Source organism: Anolis carolinensis, chromosome 3, assembly GCF_035594765.1.
Source record: "Anolis carolinensis isolate JA03-04 chromosome 3, rAnoCar3.1.pri, whole genome shotgun sequence".
NCBI lineage: Eukaryota > Metazoa > Chordata > Lepidosauria > Squamata > Dactyloidae > Anolis > Anolis carolinensis.
In genome coordinates this window covers 186,574,967-186,596,886 of record NC_085843.1, presented here as the reverse complement: position 1 = coordinate 186,596,886, position 21,920 = coordinate 186,574,967, and the positions used below count along the sequence as shown (strand labels likewise).

The 21,920-nt window shown below is 39.5% G+C and overlaps 1 protein-coding gene across 7 annotated transcripts in view; it reads left to right on the top strand.

Moving 5' to 3' along the window:
- The window catches only part of pax2 (paired box 2), a 143,794-nt gene that overhangs the window by 102,712 nt on the left and 19,162 nt on the right, over window positions 1-21,920 (top strand). For 6 of the 7 annotated variants that reach the window (XM_062975903.1, XM_062975900.1, XM_062975902.1 and 3 more), the window contains one exon: window positions 1,333-1,459. The exons of the other annotated variant lie outside the window; for it this stretch is intronic. In XM_062975903.1, the coding sequence (XP_062831973.1) occupies window positions 1,333-1,459 (127 nt within the window). The remainder of the gene's footprint in view (window positions 1-1,332; window positions 1,460-21,920) is intronic. 7 annotated transcript variants of the gene reach the window in all.

Below are 21,920 nucleotides of genomic sequence, written 5' to 3'. Positions count from 1 at the left end.
CTGCTTGATGTCAAGCCTGCGTTGTGCTCTGAAAAGTCACCCCTCCCTCCAGCATTTCCTACCTCCCTGGACTTGCCTTTTATCTACAGAGCGGTTTGTCTAAACAGAAAGATCAAAAGTCTTTTAAAACCACCCTGTGCCGTAAGCCAACAACAGAAGTGAAGGAGAAGTTGGCTTTGGGCTTCTGTTATCCCTGAGTCCCTGAGTTTATTACAATGAATAACCTTTATTTACTTTCATTAGACTATTAAACACCAGCACAGTCATTCTTCCCCCAGAAACTCTGAATGGGGCCCATAAAGCAAATCCAAAGCCCTAATTGAGTTCATTTTAATTTCTCTCCGATCACAGCGAATTACTCTGGTGATAAATCAGTGGCCAGCCTCACCCCCAGCAGAAAGCCTAATTTGCAGCTAATTACAAAACTGATTTCTACAGGAAGATCAATACAAGAAGGAATTGGAAATGACTAGGCAATTGTGGCTGGCCAAGGAGGGCGGCAGGGGAAGGCAGCTCCCAGGGAGCTGGCATGGGAAGCAGGAACGGGGGGGAAACAAAGTAAAAAGAGCAGAAAATCAGTTTTAATTTAATGTAATATTAATCAGAACAACTTTTCCTGCTTCTTCTTTTTTTTTTTTGGTAGTCTCCCTGGTTTTTGTGTCTGGTTTGGAGGCTGCCACAATAAAAAGGCAATTACTAATGCCTCTTTGGACAGGACACCCTTTCAGATGCAATGAGTTTTTCCCCTCCCACCCTTCTGTTAACCATGTGGCCTGCCCCCACCCCCAATTTCATACCCCAGTGCACAAGAGTTAGAGAAAGCAAGGGGGGCTCCTTTAAAGAATAAGAGCCCCAAAATGAGCTATGGAGGGAGAAACTAACCAGAGGACACCCTCCTTTTTATAGTGCAAACACCCCAGAGAATCTTCACTGTAGCAGAAACTTTGTGTACAATCTGTAAACACCCTTCAATCTGCAGAGAGAATGGTTAAGCGGGTGGTATTGTCCTTTGAAAGCATTAGACAGACTCACCCAGTCAAAACTCCTGCAGTCCCTTCCCTTTTTATCCCTGGTTCCTGAAAAACTTTAAAATTGGCACCTATATTTGTAAACTTAGTAGAATCCAAGCAATACAGGAAGCAAATGATACTTGACATAGGAAAGATGGGGCAGTGGCCATAGGTTCATTTGCTCTATTCCCTCTTTCTCAGCTTCCGTCCTTGCAGAGATTGCATTGCACCTCTTCCTAACCTTCACTCCCTCCCCCATCTGCCCACTGTTCCCTTCTTTCCAGTCCGTCAATTAGAGAGCTTTCTTTTCTCTCCTCCCTAGGGTAATGAGTACTCCCTCCCAGCTCTGACCCCTGGTCTAGATGAAGTCAAGTCAAGTCTATCCACCTCTGCTAACCCAGACCTGGGGAACAACGTGTCAGGACCCCAGACATACCCTGTAGTGACTGGTAAGTTACCCATCCAGAGACTAGAGACTAAATCTTTCCTTTTGTCATCACTTCCGCTTATGAAAACACAGAATATTCCCAAAGCACAGAGAAGGAACCCTTAAAGAGAGAATGGATGTGAAACACTGATACAGGCAACACTTGGCACCTTAGCTTCCAAACTTAATCAGATTTATGCATTTGATTCATTTCTGCCCTTTATGTGGTACTAGTTCCATGTGCTGCTTCACAGAATAAATAAATAAGTATGAAATATCAAATTAAACATTTGAGTACTTGAGACACCATTTAAAACCACCCAAACTCCCAATGAAATTAGTAATAACTTCAAAGAAAAAGAGCTGAAACTTGTTGAATCCACAACTCTTACAAAAACTGTCTGAAGCACACTTGCCAAAAATTCAAGGATGTATATTGTAACCAAGAAAGCCCTGCTCTTTGTAGTCTGTTTTCTTGTCTCTGATGACCAGAACAATTAGAGCAGCTGTTCATTTGCCCATCTCTACCTCTCAGGGCAATTGGAGTCCGAGGTATCCTGATCCCAAACCATTCTGTGCATTTAAAAGGTTAGACCTGCTCATTAGGCAAAGAATTGCGAAGCTCGTATCTCTCATTAATGGTGAGAAGCAGAAGGGAACACTATGAAGTTCATCTAGAAAGTAGTAGTTCTTCAGGGCAGCTCCATCAAGCATATTACAGCAGGCCAAATGCAATGCTACCAAGGAATGAATGTAGTTAGTCAGTGCATCCTGGGTGGTAATGTAACTGGCAAAGCAAGTGCATCTGATGAAAGACACTGCTGGACATGGGACTCACTTGCACATCCAGGTATCAGCTGCTTTTTAAAGAAAGAATAGGATTCTGCCCAGAATAGTTAACCCACCCATTGAAATGTCAAGAGTACTGCTCTCCTCTAATCTTGACAAGAATGAGTTGACTTTGTTCACCTGCATACTCTGTGTACCACAACTCTGATTTTCAGACCATACTTTCGTTTCACAACCATCCTGCCTTGTCCATAGAATGTTATAGGGCAGTGGTTTTCAACCTGGGGTCCCCAGATGTTTTTGACCTTCAACTCCCAGAAATCCTTACAGCTGGATTTCTGGGAGCTGTAGGCTGAAAACATCTGGGGACCCCAGGTTGAGAACCACTGATATAGGGGGTCAAGAAAAGATGAAAAATAGCTGCATGTCTTTTGTGTTTTGTTGCTTAGGAACCTTCTGTTTATCCACCCTTTAATTCAAGGCATTATATATCATTGTCATCAGTATGTTGATTACAGCTCATCATAAACTCTGGAACAGTGTGTCCTAAAAGTGAATTGGTTCACCAAAGTTTTGTCTGTTTGCTGCTTATGTTACAAGGCAGGGACCAAGGATCTTTCCAGATGCATAACAGCTAGATCCTTTATCTTTAAGATGTTAAGACAAGCATGGCTCTTGACATCTACAAGACCTGTTTTTTTTTCCAACAAGGATAAGTGAAAACCTCATCCCACAAGGGGGGAATTTTCTTCTTACCGTTTCTATTCACTTTAAAGACGGGGTCCCGCAGAGCCCATCAAACAAACAGGACAGTTTCCAGTGGATTTTGTCTTTAAAGTGTATAGAAATGGAAACTTGTGCAGCTGGGAATAGACTCCATTGCTCTTCCTGTGCATAGAAATTACTGAAACCAGGTATTTAAGGTGGGATGGGAATTGTTGCATTTTAAGATGAGATGAACTGTGAATTTTAAGATGGGATGGAAACTATTGTTAAATTCTCAATTTCCTTTGGAAATGGAAGGCCACTGAACACCACACTTCAAAGATAATTCCCCTTACTCCCCCACCCTTGTAGGATGAGGTCCTGAAACTCAGTATCTCTCGGGATTTTTTTCATGTCAGGAATGACATGAGAAACTGAAAGTCACTTCTGGTGTGAGAGAATTGGCCATCTGCAAGGATGTTGCCCAGGGGATGCCCGGATGTTTTACCATCCTGTGGAAGGCTTCTCTCATGTCCCCACATGGGAAGCTGGAGCTGACAGATGGGAGCTTACCCTGTTCCCCAGATTCGAACTGTCGACTTTTTAGTCAGGAGTCCTGCCTACACAAGGGTTTAACCCATTTCACCAACGGGGGCTCCTAGTATCTCTTGTTAACTACTAGCTAATATGATAGTAGAAAGCATATGGAAATATTTTGCCATAACAGGCCAAAGCTGCAAGTGACCTGTTATATACCAGTATGGTGTATTTATTAGAGTATTGGGTTGGTACTTGAGAAATCCATGTTTATATTCAAACTGAGCCATGTGTCACTCTCTGATCCAGTTCTGGCTGTAATTCTCACTTTTGAAAATGTTTCCTTGAACAGTTCAGCCACTTTAAATCCATGTTATTAAATTATCACTCCTTCACATTTTATCCAGACCGCATCAAATATAACAAACACCTTCCAGGACTAAATAGCGGATTATTCGTTCAATAAAGATTTGGGATCATATTTGGAATCTTGATAAATTAGATATTTAAAAATCTAAAGCAGAGATTTTAAATAAGGAAATGTTTGCGCTTCTCATAATACTAGAAATTGGATTCATCCAAAGAAGCTGATTGGCAGTAGGTTCAGAACAGACCTACTACTTTATTGAACAACAGTCAACTTCAAGCTTCTCTACTTCAGCCTAGAGTCGACTTTTTAATGATTTTTTTAAAGCAAAGTCATTGTTCAGTCTGTTGATATCAATTAGCCATGACAACAAAATACAACTACAGATTGTATCATTTATTCAAAAGACTTGGGACCAGAAGTCTTTTGGATTTCAAATTCTTTTGGATCCTGGCTTTCCTGTATCTGCATACACATATATAATGAGATATCTAGGAGATGGAACCCAAGTACAAACACATAATTATTTTGTGTTTTATATACACCTTATACACATAGACTAAAGATAATTTTGAAATAATGTTTTGCATAAAGCAAAGTTTGAACTATCATAAAGCAAAAGTGTCACTATCTCAGTCACCTATATGGCAGTTTTGGAGTATTTGGGGTTTTGGTATTCTTGATAAGTGTTTCTCAACCTGTACTATGTTCAAAGGCATCATCATCATCGTAGGATATCACTTGTAGCCAAATCTGATTGCCTTCCAAATGTAGGGTCTTGGTGGCGGGTCCATAGCTGACTGTAGAGACCTATTCTGGATCCTCATATACTTTGCAGTGAGGACATTAATTTCCAGATGGAAGGTGGTTCCGACAAGGGTTGGCTTGACATATCTTCCTCTAGGCACATTTCTCCCTTTTGTCCTGCTTTCGTGCCTCTTTGAATTCCACAGCACTGTTGGTAACAGCTGACCTTCCGTTAGAACACTCAAGGGCCAGGGCTTCCCAGTCCTCAGTGTCTATACCACAGTTTATAAGGTTAGCTATAAATCCATCTTTAAATCTCTTTACCTGTCCACCAAAATTCCGTTTTCCATTCTTGATTTGAGAATAGAGTAACTGCTTTGGGAGACTGTGATTGGGCATTCGGACAACATGGCCAGTCCAGCAAAGTTGATGGCGGAGGATCATTGCTTCAATGCTGATGGTCTTTGCTCCTTCCGTGAAGAAGTTCAAAGGCAGCAAATTTCTGAATACTAGATGTTAAAGCAAATAAGATGCCTGCCTTCTTTTTGTGAAGAGCCTCAGAATTTGAATGCTGTACTAGATTAGCCTTGATCAGCTAGGGAGTTTTTTATTCGGATTTCCACTTCTGTTGATGGTGTCATTAGTACACTTATTTTAAGCAGACATTCCTTGCCTCTTGGAATTAGTCCACCAAAGAGGCTCTTTCCTGTGAAGAGGTAATGCTCAGTTAAAAAGCCTTACCTGTAAGGTTGAGAAGCATCCTCTGGATCCAACAGTGATTTTTCTACATTAGCAGGAGCAGGCAGAAGACATTTAAGCAGCAAAAGTGTTTACATAGGAAACTTAGCTCATCACTTGAACTAACATGACATTTCTGATTGAAAAATCAATTATCTGCAACTAGTCATAAGACTTTAGAATTTCAGAATTTTTTTGCTTTGATTTGCTCTTGGTCCCATAGGAGTTTGCACTGGTGTCAAGATAAAAACAGTAAGCATCAAGATCACTTCCCCTATATCTTTGATAGCTTCCTAGGAATTAGATTCTCATGTCTGTCTCAGGCTGAAGTTTTTTCTCCCTGTTCTCGGTACAACCTCCTGTGAGTCTGTATATTGAACTGCTTTGGGAATTATATCTAATTTTAAAGGCTTTGATCCTAAGTCATGTTCAAAGCGATGGATGTATACACACGCACAAACAAAACTGTCTAAATTGGATGCTGGGTTTTATTCAGGTTCACATTTGGCTTGATTTTTTTCTTAAAGGCATACCCCCGTATCTCTCATTTATTCTGTCTTGTCTCTACTAACTTTTGTTCCTCCTAGCTTTCCTTTCTCCCATCGTCCCTCCCTCCCTTCATAATTTGTATCTACCTTAGAAACTCTTTGTACTGATAATTTTATCAGAAATTGCATTACAGTAGAGTCTCACTTATCCAAGCTAATCGGGCCGGCAGAAGCTTGGATAAGCAAATATCTTGGATAATAAGGAGGGATTAAGGAAAAGCTTATTAAACATCAAATTAGGTTATGATTTTACAAATTAAGTTCCAAAACTTCATGTTATACAACAAATTTGACAGAAAAAGTAGTTCAATACACAGTAATGTAATGTTGTGATTACTGTATTTACAAATTTAGCACCAAAATATGACGATATATTGAAAACATTGACGATAAAAATGGCTTGGATTATCCAGAGGCTTGGATAAGCGAGGCTTGGATAAGTGAGACTCTACTGTATATGTTTAGAGAAGTGGTTCTCAACCTGTGGGTCCCCAGATGTTTTGGTCTTCAATTCCCAGAAATCCTAACAGCTGGTAAACTGGCTGGAATTTCTGGGAGTTGTAGGCCAAAACACCTGGGAACCCACAGGTTGAGAACCATTGATTTAGAGCTTTTGCAACAATGACTGGGTAATTTTTTTTTAGTAATAATAAGGCTTGTGATTAATCTTTTAAAACCTATATTAAGTATCTTGCATATATATGTCAGCATATAGGAAAAATGAGTATCTGATCCTCAAGTGATTGAGGATTGCTTTTTGTGAAAGATCCTGCAAGGAACAGGTTTAACACTTGAGAAAGATAGACTTCCATCATGTGGTTCTATGATTTACACAACCTTCTCCTTCTCCTTGATGTGTTAGCCAATCATCTAGCTGTGGAGCAAACCTTTTATAAGACTTGCAAAGGGGGCAATGACCTGAATTCAACATGGAATATCATGAAATAGTGGCGAAAGTAAATCACCGAATCATAGAGTTGGAAGAGATACTTGCATTTGTTTAGATAACCAGAGTTTGTCATCCAACAAATATCAGGATAGTTAAAATCTCCCATCACTACTACTTTTCTCCTTTCAGAACATGGGTTATCTTTTCCAAGAAGGCATCATCTAAGTCTTCAGTCTGGCTTGTAGGTCTGTAGTAGTTTTCCATAATGATGTCCCTGTTTTGTTTTTTTCCCCTTGATTTTTACTCAAATACACTCAACTTGGCTGCCAGGATTGATTGTCATGGATCTCATCTCATGTGTAAAAGACCTTGATATACAATGCTGCTACTCCTACTCCTTTCCTGTTTGGTCTATTTCTCCAAAATAGATTATACCCCTCTGTTACTATATTCCAATCATGAGACTCATCTCACCAATGCCAATTATTTGGCAGTTTAAAGCCCTCCTGATCAGTTTTGTGAGACTCTATGCAAAAACGTTCCTGCCAACCTCTGTGAAGTGCAAGTCATCCCAAGCCCAAATTCATTACACCTTAGACCAGGGGTCCCCAATCTTTTTAAACAGGGGGCCAGTTCACGATCCTTCGGACCGTTGGAGGGCCCGACTATAGTTGGCCACCAAACAATAATAACAACAACAACAACAAAAAGAGCGTTGGAAGACACCCTTGGGGCCATTTAGCCCGACCCCCTTTTGCCTTTGTGCACCAAAAGCACAAGCAAAGCACCCCTGACAGATGGCCTCCCAGCCTCAATGAAAATAATAATAATAATAATAATAATAATAATAATAATAATAATAATAATAATAATAATAGGGTTGGAAGAGACCCTTTGGGCCATTGAATCCGATCCCCTTCTGCCTTTGTGCAACGAAAGCACATTCAAAGCACCCCTGACAGATGGCCACCCAGCCTCAATGTTAATAGCAATAATAATAATAATAATAATAATAATAATAATAATAATAATAATTTAAAAAAAGAGGGCTGGAAGAGACCATTTGGGCCATTGAGTCCAATCCCCTCCTGCCTTTGTGCACCAAAAGCACAAGCAAAGCACTCCTGAAAGACGGCCACCCAGCCTCAATGTTAATGTTTATTCTTATTTCTTTCTCACCCCGAGTTTTAACTTAGTGTTCATGTGGCCCGCCCTTGTTTTTATTGTTCTTCTGATTTTGCGTTGTAATGTATATTATCATTTATTGTATTGTTCAATGTGTTATGATTTGTTGTTCTTTTTATATTCTGTTATATTGTACTGTTCTGGGCATGGCCCCATGTAAGCCGCCCCGAGTCCCCATTGGGGAGATGGTGGTGGGGTATAAATAAAGTTTTATTATTATTATTATTATTATTATTATTATTATTATTATTATCATTATTATTAATAGCAATAATAATGATAATAATAATAATAATAATAATAATAATAATAATAATAATAAAGAGGGCTGGAAGAGACCATTTGGGCCATTGAGTCCAATCCACTCCTGCCTCTGTGCACCAAAAGCACAAGCAAAGCACCCCTGAAAGATGGCCACCCAGCCTCAATGTTAATGATGATGATGATGATGATAAGAGAAGAAGAGACCCCTTGGGCCATTTAGCCCAACCCCCTTCTGCCCTTGTGCCGTGGGGGCCGGATAAATGGCTTCGATGGGCCGCATGTGGCCCCCGGGCCTTAGTTTGGGGACCCCTGCCTTAGACCATAGTTCAGGAAGCCAAATCATCTTGGCGGCACCATCTGCAAAGCCAGTTTTTCACATATATTAGCCTTCTCTACCTTCCTGGACCATATCCTTGAACTTGAAGGAGACACAAAATCACAACCTGCGGATCAAGGCCCTTCAACTTCCTGCCCATAGCCTCATAATTCCTTGTAATCTACCAAAGGCTATACCTTGCAATGTCATGGGTTCCCACATAGACCAAAAGAAAAGAGTCACAGCTTTGACCTTAATAAGCCTTTCTATTACATCCTAGATTTCTGTTTGAAGAATAAATCTTTTACAGACTTTGCCTGACACTTGTCATTTATATCAGGCCTTTCTTGTTAAATTCTTCTTAAATATATAATTTTAAAATTAAAATTAAAATAGAAGTTTAGATGTTTCTGACTATTAACTTTCCATTTTCTGACACTAAATAGAAAAAAACTGATGTTCGTTACTATCATTTTACAGCAAAACAAGAAATTTGATTGATTGGGATTTGACAAGAGAGGGTAGTCATTCACACAAAATGTCACTTCTAAGAAGCTTGACATTGTTTTATAAATTGTAATGCTGTTTACACTTCATGGTTATGATAACTATATCTCATTTTTTTTACCCTGATTCAAAAGATATTGCAATATCTTTCTGAGAAGCCTCTGTTTCTATAGGAACTACATAGTGTGTTTTAAGAAGAAGACTCTTGAAATAAAGGCAAGGACTGTCAGTTCAAACTAGGGATATTTTATTCAAAGGGCTGAGAAAGTTAAACAGATTCCTTTACAAAATTCTGCTAAATTTCAGAGTTGATTTGATGCCTTTTAAGTTGATTTCATGGTATTGTAGCCATCAGCTCATCAGACTGGAACACAGTTGAAGTTACTGCATTGTGAAGGCTCTGTGCCAGCATGAAATAGCTGCACAAGTTTGTAAAAAATAACTCTGTGCTGCAAACTGTGGTTCCACACCATATACACAATCCTCCATCACATTTTGAAGTTGTGGACGGGGAGCTTTTCAGCTGATAATAAGCTCAGGACCTTGGCCTCTGTTAAACAGGGTGGTTCTACAAGACACTATAATTCAGTTTGAAACCAGCTCAGAAGTGTGTGTCCACAAAATTTACACCCCTAATGCATGCTATAGTGTGGATCAAGCCAGAATCAACATGTTTTAAAAACTACCATAAAGTCCTGAACAAGCTAGATAATGTGCTGTAGCCAATCAGGAGGGCTCGAAACTGGGGTGATCCCAAATTGACATGGATATGTACAGAAGCGCATCTCAGCAGACTAGTTAAGGACTATAATTCAGTCAGACACTCTAATTCAGCTCAAGGGTGATGTGTCCACAAAACTAAAAACATGCTGTAGTGCTGCTCTAGTAAAAGGGGGTTATCTTTGCTGTTTTTATATCCCATGTGACAGATTATGGGAAAAGTTAAGTGGCACCAACATAGACAGGCACTTTTTGATTCTTGTCAGCAGTTTGTACAAAAAGGCTTGGCTACAGATTAGATGTGACTGCTATGAACATCTAACAGAGCAAATTCAGACTCATAATGGAGTAAAGCAAGAGTGTATACTTGCACCTATTATATTTAATTTCTATATTAATTCATTAGTTGAAAATTTAGAAAAAGAGGGTGTGCATACTCTTTTATATGCCGATGATGCAGTTCTACTTTCTCTTTCTTGTGTGGGGTTAAGATGCCTACTAAGAACCCTGGAATCTTATTGTAAAACTGGACAACTGAAAATTCCTCCAAATCTAAAGTCATGGTGTTTACTAGGAAAAAAAGTGAGGCATTTCTTCTATGGGAAAGGAAGAGAATTAATTTCTGCAGCTACCCAGGTTCTTGTAACAAGAGTTATTCTTCAGCTTCTATAAGGGGCACAGGTATGCACTTATAAAAACATTAACCTGTTTGAAACCCTTCAAACTGAATTCCTGCATACATTGTTTTTTTTTTGGGGGGGGGGGTGTTTCAAATGCTGCAGATTAACTAGAGATGGGTCAAATATCCATGGAGGCTTGGGTATGGATCCTTAAGATCCACTGTTGGTTAATGTCGATTTTTTTTTGTTCAGTGGGCCTGGCCCCTTTCACTTTAATATACAAGTTTCAGACAAAATGGACATTCATGTTGCAGGAGAAGCTGGGAAGATTGGGGTTTTCACCACAGGCTTTAATAAACCTTAGATATGACAAAGTCAAATCCACTATTAAGCAACATATCTGGGATGTGGAGTTGCAAGGGCATCTGGGAGAAATGGGCAGGTATCCAGAAATTAAAAAATAGCAGTGAGCTACTTATCCAAATCCAGGAAACCCTTTACCCTGGCCAGATTTAATGTTATGCCATCAGTACTGACTACTGTGGGGTACTTTTACAGGTATCCCCTACCATGAGGTAGTATGCCCACATGATTTGGAGGAAGTGGAAACTGCCATGCATGTCCTATTACACTGTCACTTTTGTAGGGATATTTGATCTGCTTTTATTACTCCTATTGTACAGAAGATCCCTGGCAGAAATGATGAATATTACTTATAACATCTAATAGAGGAAACGGAATCATGGATCACTTTTGGAGTGGCTACATTTTGTACTGCAGCTATAAAATTAAGGAATCAGATTGCAGATTATTTATGTTTGAATCTATTCATTTTAATATCTATATCCACAGATTTTACTTAAGTGTCATATATGAAGGCAATTAGGATGGTTGCATATCCTTGACATTCTGCTTTTAATGTTTTGAACTCCTGATTTTAATGTTGTTTTGTTTTGTTTTTTGTTTTTTTTTAAACTGATTTTAAGGTTTTAAACTCCTGGTCTGTGACCGCATAATAACATTTATTAATTCATGCTGTTGTACAGATCAAGTCAAAATCAACATGTTAAAAAGCTACCAGAAAGTCCTGAACAAATTAGATAATGTACTGCTGTGATTCACAAGACTCGAAACTGGGATGATCCTAAATGGACATGGATATGCGCAGCAGCATATCTCCGCAAACTAGTTAAGGAAAAAAAAAGCCCACATTTTCCAGTGGCTGTCTAGCCATAGATACTGCATTTCCTGAGTCCAGTTCTAGTCCATGTTCATCAGATACTATGGCAACTATCCCAGTCTCAAACTAGTTAATGGGATGTTTGTGTAGACTCTGCACAGCAAAAATCGGTTTGTTTTAATCCATTTACAAACTGGATTATAGTGTTTGTGTAGAATCAGCCATATTTGGTTGCATCCAGTATAGTTATGTTAGTGTATATTTAAAAATCTTTAAAAATGCACAACTATTTGCACTATTTTCCCCGAGTCCCCACGGGGAGATGGTGGCGGGGTATAAATAAAGTTTTATTATTATTATTATTATTATTATTATTATTATTATTATTAACTACTTGCCTCACTATTTTAACCAATTACTCTATGACTGTATTACTGTTTTGAACAAATATGTACATGGATTTAAAATGAGACTTTTCAACCAAGAAGGATATTTTGTTTACAGACGATGCAAGAAAGAGGTTGGAAAAGGCATCCCCTTTAATACAAAAGAGATATTGGAAGGTATAATATTCATCATTGGACCTATGTAACAAAACAATATAGTCCAAACTATATTTCTCCTTATAATGGGTTCTTAAAACATCTAGAAAAAGGTCCATGGAACTTAAACTTAAGTATGAGAGAGCACAAAGGGATTTATCAAATACTCCAAATGATTTGTTTTCATTTTTCTTATTCTTTCATCTCTCTGGACTTTACAAATCCTATTTGATATTTGACTTTAGCTGCTAATATATATACATTTATCTGGGACAAGTCCCATTGCTCTCAGGAGGGCTTCCTTCTGAGACATGCATGGGACAACATTTTTAAATAATTATGTGAGAAGAAGGGCAAGAGTGGTGGGAGGGAAATGCCACAATTCATTTCTTCAGACAGACTGTGATTACGGTCAGATGAGCCCGCCTGGTTCACTGATCGTAATAATGGGCTACTTGGCTTTTTCCAAGCTGCACCTCTGTTGCGTATTCATTCTTGAGGAAATCACTGGCTATCAGGCCTGTCCAAGGAACAATGCAATCACTGTTGGGTTTTTTAAGGAACAGCCTTCTGTGTGATTCTAATGAGCATTTCCCAAAGCATGAGTCAGGAATGTGATAGCACAGTTTTAAATGGTTGGTGTTATTAAGCATGTGTCCACATTCATAGAAATACAAAATAGCCATGGAATCACACTTGTTCTTTTTCCTTTTCAAGTTACAATCAAAAGTCTGCAAAGATGCCTATCAGCAGTGTGATTGGATCAGGTAATTTAGTCCACTGCCCCAAAAATTCATCATAGGATTGGCAGAGAGAATTCTGGCAACTTCATGTATAATACTTGCCTTTGTTATCTAAGGGTGGATGTATACAGATCACTTATCCTGGGGCCAATTTGGAGTGGCAAATATCAGATCAGCTAATGGATGGTGACTGTCACCTCCTCAACCACTGCAGAGGCAAGAAGGAGTCCAGACTGTCCAGTGGCACTGAACCCAGTTCAGTGGCACTGGACAGCCATTTCTTACAGCCCCATTTCCATTATCCTCACTACGATGGCCAATGGGCACAACAATGATCGTGTTGGTTGCTCATGTCAGTTGACAGAATAATAATAATAATAATAATAATAATAATAATAATAATAATAAATTTTATTTTTATACCCCGCCACCATCTCCCCAGAGGGTCTTGGGGCGGCTCACAGATATAAAACCAGCATATAAAGTATCAAATACAAAAAACACACAAATAAAATTTAAAAGCATAAAATAAAATCACAGTCATTATAAAACACATGATAAAACACAGCAATAAAATCATACAATGGACTGGTCAAAGTGCACTGAGTGAAACTTGTAAACATGAAGGTAGTTAAGGTGCTATAAGATCATGGGGAGAACCTTAAACTGGGGTGAACCCTGTGGCTATGTCGAGGAGTTAACCAACAGGTACAACTGGTCAAAAGTAACCACTAGTGTAAGGGTTTAGCGTATAGTGGGCGGTACTTATTCAAAGGCCTGTGCGAAGAGCCAGGTTTTCAGGCTCTTCCTGAACAGGCATATTCCAACACTGATCTGAACCCTTGTTTCAACTCCATCAATTTAGCCCATGCTTTAGCCCCTGGGAAAAGTCCTCAAAGTTCATAAGGCCAGCATGAAAGCATTCAAACTATCCTGTTAGGATGTCCCCATATGATACAGAGTGAGCACCCAGGTCCAAGGCAGCTCCTTCAAGTGGACCAGCCACATATTGCGTCCTATCTCTCTCATCATGAGGCATGAGGACAATGATATGAGACATATGCCATCATGTGTCTGGACTGCCCCAGGGAATACAGAATGGCCATGTAAACAGTTGCATCTGGTTCCATCATGGAACTAACTCAGCTATTTACATGGGCCAAAAGTCACAGTGTTCCAGATTTTTAGAAGCAACACACAGCCTGATTAACGAAGTTCAGGGCCTGGTGAGCAGCCAGCCAGCTGCAACAAATCACTCTGACCAAGAGGTCATGAGTTCGAGGCCAGCTCGGAGCCTATGTTTGACTTGTCTTTGTTCTATGCTAAAGGCATTGAATGTTTGCCTTATATGTGTGATGTGGTCCGCCCTGAGTCCTCTTCAGGATGAGAAGGGCGGAATATAAATACTGTAAATAAATAAATAAATCTTAAGGTGGCCTTCTCCCGAGGTAACCTAGATCATCTCCATGCATCATTTAGCCCCAATGGAGCTGATTTGCCCACTCTTCAGGATGTGCTCTAGGTTGGTTACATACAGTGTCACATTTCAGTCACAGAAGTTACCTACAGACTCCCTCTCCACCCATATTGGCATGCATGTGTGTGTCATTAAAGATATGCTGATTCAGAGACAGAACGACAAACTACTTACACGGCTACTTGCAAACAGAAATGGTTTGGGATACAGACCCTGAGTCATGCAGGGATGCGGGAAGATAAGTATGCTGTTTCTTGCCAAAGAATCCCTAAGCTGGAGCAGAAACACTTCACTATTCCTCCTATCCCACTGCCCTGGAACAGTCCCAGCCCCACTTGGGAGCACTCCTGGCTGATCCATCTGGTTCCATGAGTGAGAAAAGTTCATTTCAGCCCCAGCTTGATGTTCCCAGGTGGCACTTTAACACTAACATTTCAATCTGTATGCAACTTTTCAATCAGGCAGAGAGTAACAAAAAAGCAGGAACCATTAACAGTTGGAGCTGTGTGCCAACAGTAATGAGAGGAAATGCAGAGAGTGGAAATTAAGAATGCATACTCAGAAGTGTAGAGAATGATAGAGAAAGAAAGGATGGAGGATAATTTAACTACATTCAGGCCGGGATCCAGTGTTTGGATTAATGGTGTCATTATACAAAAAAGGGTTGCAGATAATACTCATTCTTAAAAATGACTTTGCTCGCAATTAAGTGACTTCAGTTATTGATTATTATTGATTTCATGTTGCCCCAATTTGCATAATCTGTTAAAGATGAATGATTCATAATGTATTTATTATGTGGATGGGCAGAGGTTTTGTTTTTGTTTTTGGAGAAATGACTGATAAGTCTGAGAGGCACATTTAGTATCCAGATCTACCAAGGCCAAGGGCTAAAAATGGTTATTGCTCTCCCAGAGCAATGTACATTAGGACAAATACTGCTGGACTGTGAAACTGGCATGTCCATAAGCAAGTTCTCTCATTCTTGGATCTTTATATGGGATGCTCCTAACCTTGAATGCCTTGTTTTAAGACAACACTGTATAACTTGGAAAGTTGCCCCAAGAGATGAGACAATTGTGCCACAATGGAGCTGGAAAGGACTGGACCCGTACATATCTTAAGCATAAGAATTCAAAAGGCAACTAAATATACCTGTTACGTTCTAAATAGCTTTTTTGCTCTTCAAAGAGCTTTTTTCTCTTTTTTCTAAACTGCATTTTAAAATTTTCCTGTGTGGATTCCGAAGGTCCAGGATGGGAGAAAGAACTCTTGTGTGTTGGAGGCAAGTGTGAATGTTGAAATTAATCACCTTGATTAGCATTTAATGGCCTTGCAGCTTCAAGGCCTTGCTGCTTACTGCCTGGGGGAATCTTTTGTTGGGAGGTGTTAACTGGCCCTGATTGTTTCATGTCTCGAATTCCCCTGTTTTCAGGGCTGTTCTTTATTTACTGTCCTGATTTTAAAGTTTTTTAATACTGGTAGCCAGATTTTGCTCATTTCCATGGTTTCCTCCTTTTTATTGAAGTTGTCCACATGCTTATCGATTTCAACGGCTTCTCTGTGTCATCTGACGTGATGATTGTTGGAATGGTCCAGCATTTTTGTGTTCTCAAATAATATACTGTGTCCTGGTTAGTTCATCAAGTGCTCTGCTACGGCTGACTCCTCTGGTTGAGTTAACATTCCTTGGTTAATGTTTGGGCAATGCTGCATTTGCTGGTCCCTATGTAGACTTGTCTACAGCTTCATGGTATACGGTGCACTCCTGCAGAGGTGAGAGGATTCCTATTGTCCTTTGCTGAATGTAACATTTGTTGGATTTTCTTAGTGGGTCTGTAGATTGTTTGTAGGTTGTGTTTCTTCATCAGTTTTCCTATGTGGTCAGTGGTTCCCTTGATGTATGGTAAGAACACTGGGTGGATCTTTGTCTTTAAAATCAGGAGAGTAAATAAAGAACAACACTGAAAATGGGGGAATTTCAGACATGAAACAATCAGGGCCAGATAACACCTCCCAACAATGTATTCCCCCAGGCAGGAATCAGCCAGGCCTCGAAGGTGCAAGGCTATTCAGTGCTAACCAAGGTGATTAATTACAACATTCACACTTGCCTCCAGCAGACAAGAGTTCTTTCTCCCACCCTGGACCTTCCACAGATGTATAAACCTCCCTTGCCTAGTTTCCAATATATCTCTCAACCTCTGAGGATGCCTGCCATAAGTGTGGGCAAAACATTAGGAGAGAATACTTTTGGAACATGACCATACAGCCCGGAAAACTCACAGCAACCCATTTCATTAGCACTGTCATCATCAGATACTTTAAGACACACTTTGGTTGGACTCTGCCTTTCAAAACCATCCATTAATTTGTAACCAGTAAACAGATCTCTATATATCCAGAGAATCACTATGAAAACAAACAGCCTAAGATCTCGTTTAAGCCCTTTCTTGACCACTAAAGTGATAATAGCTCTGAGTAGAAATCTCTAGTCTAAAGTATGTTGTTGGTGTACATTTTCTTTTGTTTTTATATGATCAAAATGCATTCGCACAACCCAAAAGCAAAAGATGGAAAAGAAAGCATGCAGTAACTCAGCTGAAGTAGCACCAAAGAGAGGCTGAAGGTGTGGGGTATGTGTGTGCTAGAGAAGTCTCTGTTGTTAAAATCCTGTAGAACTTTTGCTTGCTTACCTCTATATTATACAAAAACAACTACTGAAGCTTTCAGTTAACCATTCCTGGAGTGATTTTTAAAGTACATTGCTGTTTGATCAAAACACAAGAATTCCAGAAAAAAAATAGAAGGGTTTTTCTAAAGCAGCATGAAATTTGAGGAAAATGTCAATGACCCTGTGTATATAAAACATTGTGAAGTCTTGGCTCTGACCTTCTTCTCCTTTGCTTTAGTTCCCCCTGTTTAGGTCTTCCCAATAGTGTAGATTCTTCCATTTGTATTAGTTTTTGAGTGGAGCTTTAAAAGCCCTCTAAAAGCTAGCTTTAGTTGGTTTAGTCCATTTACCTGCACAGAGTTCTCTTGCTAGACTCTTTTATTTTTACAAACAAGCTACAGTGATTAGAGGCCTGGTTATTTTCTGGTAATCTTAGGCCCAGCAATCCAAAACAGGCATCCTTAGCACTAAACTCTGCTTTCAGCAGTATTCATATACCATCAGTCCCAGTGACAACAGAAGCTTATGGTCAGCCCAAGTTTCACAAAGTAGAAGATGAACACAGCTTATAAGCACTAGCTTATAATACATCGCTTTCATCAGAGGCAAAAGACTTTCAAGGATTCCAGAGAGATGACTGCAACCAGCAGAATCTCCTTTTGTGATGTATTGTTTTAAGCTATCTTACAATAGTCCCGGGTGGAGTTAGCCCTTTATTCATATTGTTTTCAGTAAATTTATTTGGTTATCTTTGTGCCTCTGTATATTAAGGGTCTTGATCTTAACAGAAGGTATCCGGATAGCCCCCGAGTAAAGCCAGACACCATAGTTTTCCAAAAGGCTCAGGTGTGCCATCACAAACATCAAAGCAATTTTAAGGGGAAAAGATTGTTACGGATATTTGGGGGAAGGTTCGGGATTCCACATACAGAACTTGGAATTATTGATTTTTGGACTATAGCTCCATGAAACACCTAGTAAGCATGGCCACCAATTAAGCAAGAGGAAGGTTCTGGGAACTGTAGTCCCACAAATCACATTCCAAATTTGTGCTTATGTGTCAATTTATGAATTTAGCAAAGAAACAGGAAAGATCACACTAAAATGTCAGAAGACCAGAATAAATACTCAAGATGATCAGTGTACACCAGGATCCACTGCAGTTTCCACCTCCTTCCATTTCTGCTATCACATTTATGAAGCAAACTAGGGACGCCATTAAAACAAGCAGAAAATGAGAGCCCTTAACAACCCAGGGAGCTTATTATGAACCTGCCTAGTTATTAATATCTTGGGAGGCAGCCTCTTGAAGATGCCGCTGCTCACAAAGCCCTTTTGTCCAGCATACAAGGAAGGGCTTTCCCTGGGTGGCTCACTGGTTGTGGAATGCATTGCCTCCTGAATTAGGATCGTTTTTGGCTTTAAAGCTGTTGAAATGTATCTCCTTCACATTTTACTTCATTTTTAGTGTGCTTTTGTTTCAATGGCTGGATTTTTATTACTCAATTGTTTTATTTTGGGATTGTTCACCGCCTTGGTAGCATCTTTCAAGAACAGAGCAGAATTGTTGCTGTCACTATATATTAATATTAAGGACAAAAAATAATAAAACCTTTGAATATTGCCAGATTAATTTGAAAGAGAGACGGAGGAGGAGGGTGTCGTTACTGAATGTCGATATCAGGAAAACTCAGACCCACGGCTATAAATATAATGGGAGAGTGGCCAAGAGTTATTGGGAGAGGGAGAGGATCATTTATAAAATTTAAACATTATCTAAAAACCAAATATTGTATCTGAGGAAAACGTTCCCACTCAAAACATTCTCAAATTAAAACATGTAAAGTGTTGTGTGGCCATTGGTTATTCCTGGGCTATGACAGTCTGACCACCCAAGCAGTCATGGACATAAATGCATCCGTGAGTCCAGTGCCCATTGCTCTGGCAGCAGTGGTGAACTGGAACAAAACAACTGGTATAATTGACAAGGAAGTGAAGAACAAAAGTCCTGTCCTGTCTGATTTATTGCTCTGGTCATGTAGTGGGGGTGGGGAGGAAGCAGGATACCACCGTTTCTCTTTTTCCTTGATCTCAGTGTTGTTGAAGTGCTTAGTTAGAATTTGGGAAATTAGACTGATGGTGCGGAAGGATTTTATGTAAAAATGTGAGCGGTCAACTAAGTCCATCAGGACTAACTGGGTAATATACAGCTTCTTTTAAACGTACAGCTCTACCATGCATGTATAACAGTATGCCTTAAAAACAAAAAGCAGAAAACCAGGAGGTGCCTTATCATATAATGATAGTTTCATGTTGTTCTTTATTTACTGTCCTGATTTTAGAGTTTTTTTTAAATACTGTTAGTCATGAACATGAAAGGCACTGCAAACTAACTCAACCAGAGAAGTCAGCCATAGCAGAGCACTGGATGAACCAACCTGGACACAGCATATTACTTGAGAACATAGAAATGCTGGACCACTCTAACAACCACTATGTCAAGTTACACAGAGAAGGCATTGAAATCCACAAGCTTGTGGACAATTTCAACATAAAGGAGGAAACCATGAAAATAAACAAAATCTGGCTACCAGTATTCAAAAAACTCTAAAATCAGGACAGTAAATAAAGAACAACACTCAGAAGACAGGGGATTTCCAGACAGGAAAAATCAGGGCCAGCTAACACCTCCCAACAAAGGATTCCCCCAGGCAGGAAGCAGCCAGGCTTTGAAGCTGCAAAGCTATTCAATGCTAATCAAGTTGGCCAATTGAAAAATTCACACTTGTCTCAGGCAGACAGTTCTTTTTCCCACCATGGACATTCCACAGATACAGTAGAGTCTCACTTATCCAACATTCGCTTATCCAACGTTCTGGATTATCCAACGCATTTTTGTAGTCAATGTTTTCAATACATCGTGATATTTTGGTGATAAATTCGTAAATACAGTAATTACTACATAGCATTACTGCATATTGAACTACTTTTTCTGTCGAATTTGTTGTATAACATGATGTTTTGGTGCTTAATTTGTAAAAGCATAACCTAATTTGATGCTTAATAGGCTCCTCCTTAACCTCTCCTTATTATCCAACATATTTGCTTATCCAACGTTCTGCCGGCCCGTTTACGTTGGATATGTGAGACTCTACTGTATATAAACCTAGTTTCCAACAGACCTCACAACCTTTGCCTGCTGTAGATGTCAGTGAAACATCAGAAGAGAATGCTTCTGGAACATGGCCATACAGCCCGGAAAACTCACAGCAACCCAGTGATTCCGGCCATGAAAGCCTTCAACAACACAGTTTCAAGATAGTTTGTCATTTCCTCCTCCACGATTGAGTAGTACGGTATTCCCTATCCTTTTCTCACTTTTGTCCCTAAACTGTTGAGAGGCATGAATTACCTTGGCATTCCCACACAGAGACATAGATGCACACATAAATACTGGGAAAGGGGAGGATGTGTTGATCTTTCCTTAAAACTTGACAAAAAGAGATCAGCTGCACGTAGCTGGGACAAATAGCTTTCCGTCTCTTAACCCTCCCTAGCTTTGCAAAGTATCCTTGCTCCTGCTGTTGCCATTGCTGGGGCTTTAGCTAGCCTTTCAAATTGAAATCCTCTTGGTGGTGGCTAGGCAGAGAGGAAATCCAGAGCCTGGGCTGGATTGGCCTAATGCTAGAGCACTCTAAGCAATGTATTTTACAGAGGTTATGGTTTCACTTACACAGAGCACCTGAAAAATGCTGCTGTTTACAAGGGATTAAAGCTTTAAAAAACCCTCAATGCACTAAAAAGAAGTACAAAAGAAAGCAAGGAAAGAATTGGAAGTTAGTTTCCCCCCGGGCTGCACAGACAAAAATGTTTGTACATAGGTAAAGGTTTTTCTGGTTTGTACCAATATTGCTGCCATATCCTGGTTCTCCCCATATTTTCTGGTTTATCTTTTCCTCTCGCTTAGACACTATGGTCTTGCTTAAGTAAACTTCTGTCTAAAATCAAGCCAAGATGGCTTGAACAGCAGACTTGTCCAACACATTATAAGAATGTTTATTTGAAAGCCTAATTTGACCTCCTTCTTGCTTTAGATTCTGGCTTTACTGTTCCCATCTTAACCCAAACCTTTTGCCTGTTCAACTTAGGTGAATTTCAAGAGCTGTTTTGTTTTATTGGTGAGGTAACTAAGGTTATGTTTGGAAAACATCCTATGCATGGGGGAAGAGATTGGAGATGTTTGCTTAAAGATTCAGATGGAATTAATAGTTTTCAAATTATACTAATGGTTAAAAAATAAAAAGTAGATGTTTGCTACTTTTTGTGAATTTATATACGATCTGAAGAGAAACCAGAGTATGTGAATTTATATTAGTTTTACTGGGTACTGTCTTATTGTCCTTTAGAATATTTTTCGTAATCTTAATGAATACCATTTTAAAAGAAAGCTGAGCTTTGTGGGAGCTTTCCAGGTACCTCTGGAATGAGACCTTGCCTGATTCTTGCTTGGTGCAGATACTTTGCAATAAAAGTTTATGAAATGCAATACTTCCCCCACCCTCTTCAGAATCCCTGTCCCAAACTCTTTTAAGATCTACAAACATCTAGATAAAGTTTGCTCAAACAATCATAAAATCTGTACCTGGGATGCAGGTTGTAGTGCTGTTCCACCAAATCCTGAAAGATGGGACTTAATACAGCACTAAGACATTTCTTTCAGGGCACCACAATTTAAGAGAAATATTGACAAGCTGGAATTTGTCCAGAGAAGAGTGACTAAAATGATCAAAGATCTAGAAACCATGCCCTATAAGGAGTATCTTAAAGAGCTGCGTATGTTTAGCCTCCAGAAAAGAATGTTGAGAGGGGACATGATAGCCATGTTACATACATATATCCCTAAATTGTATAAATGTTGTCTATTGACATGTTATG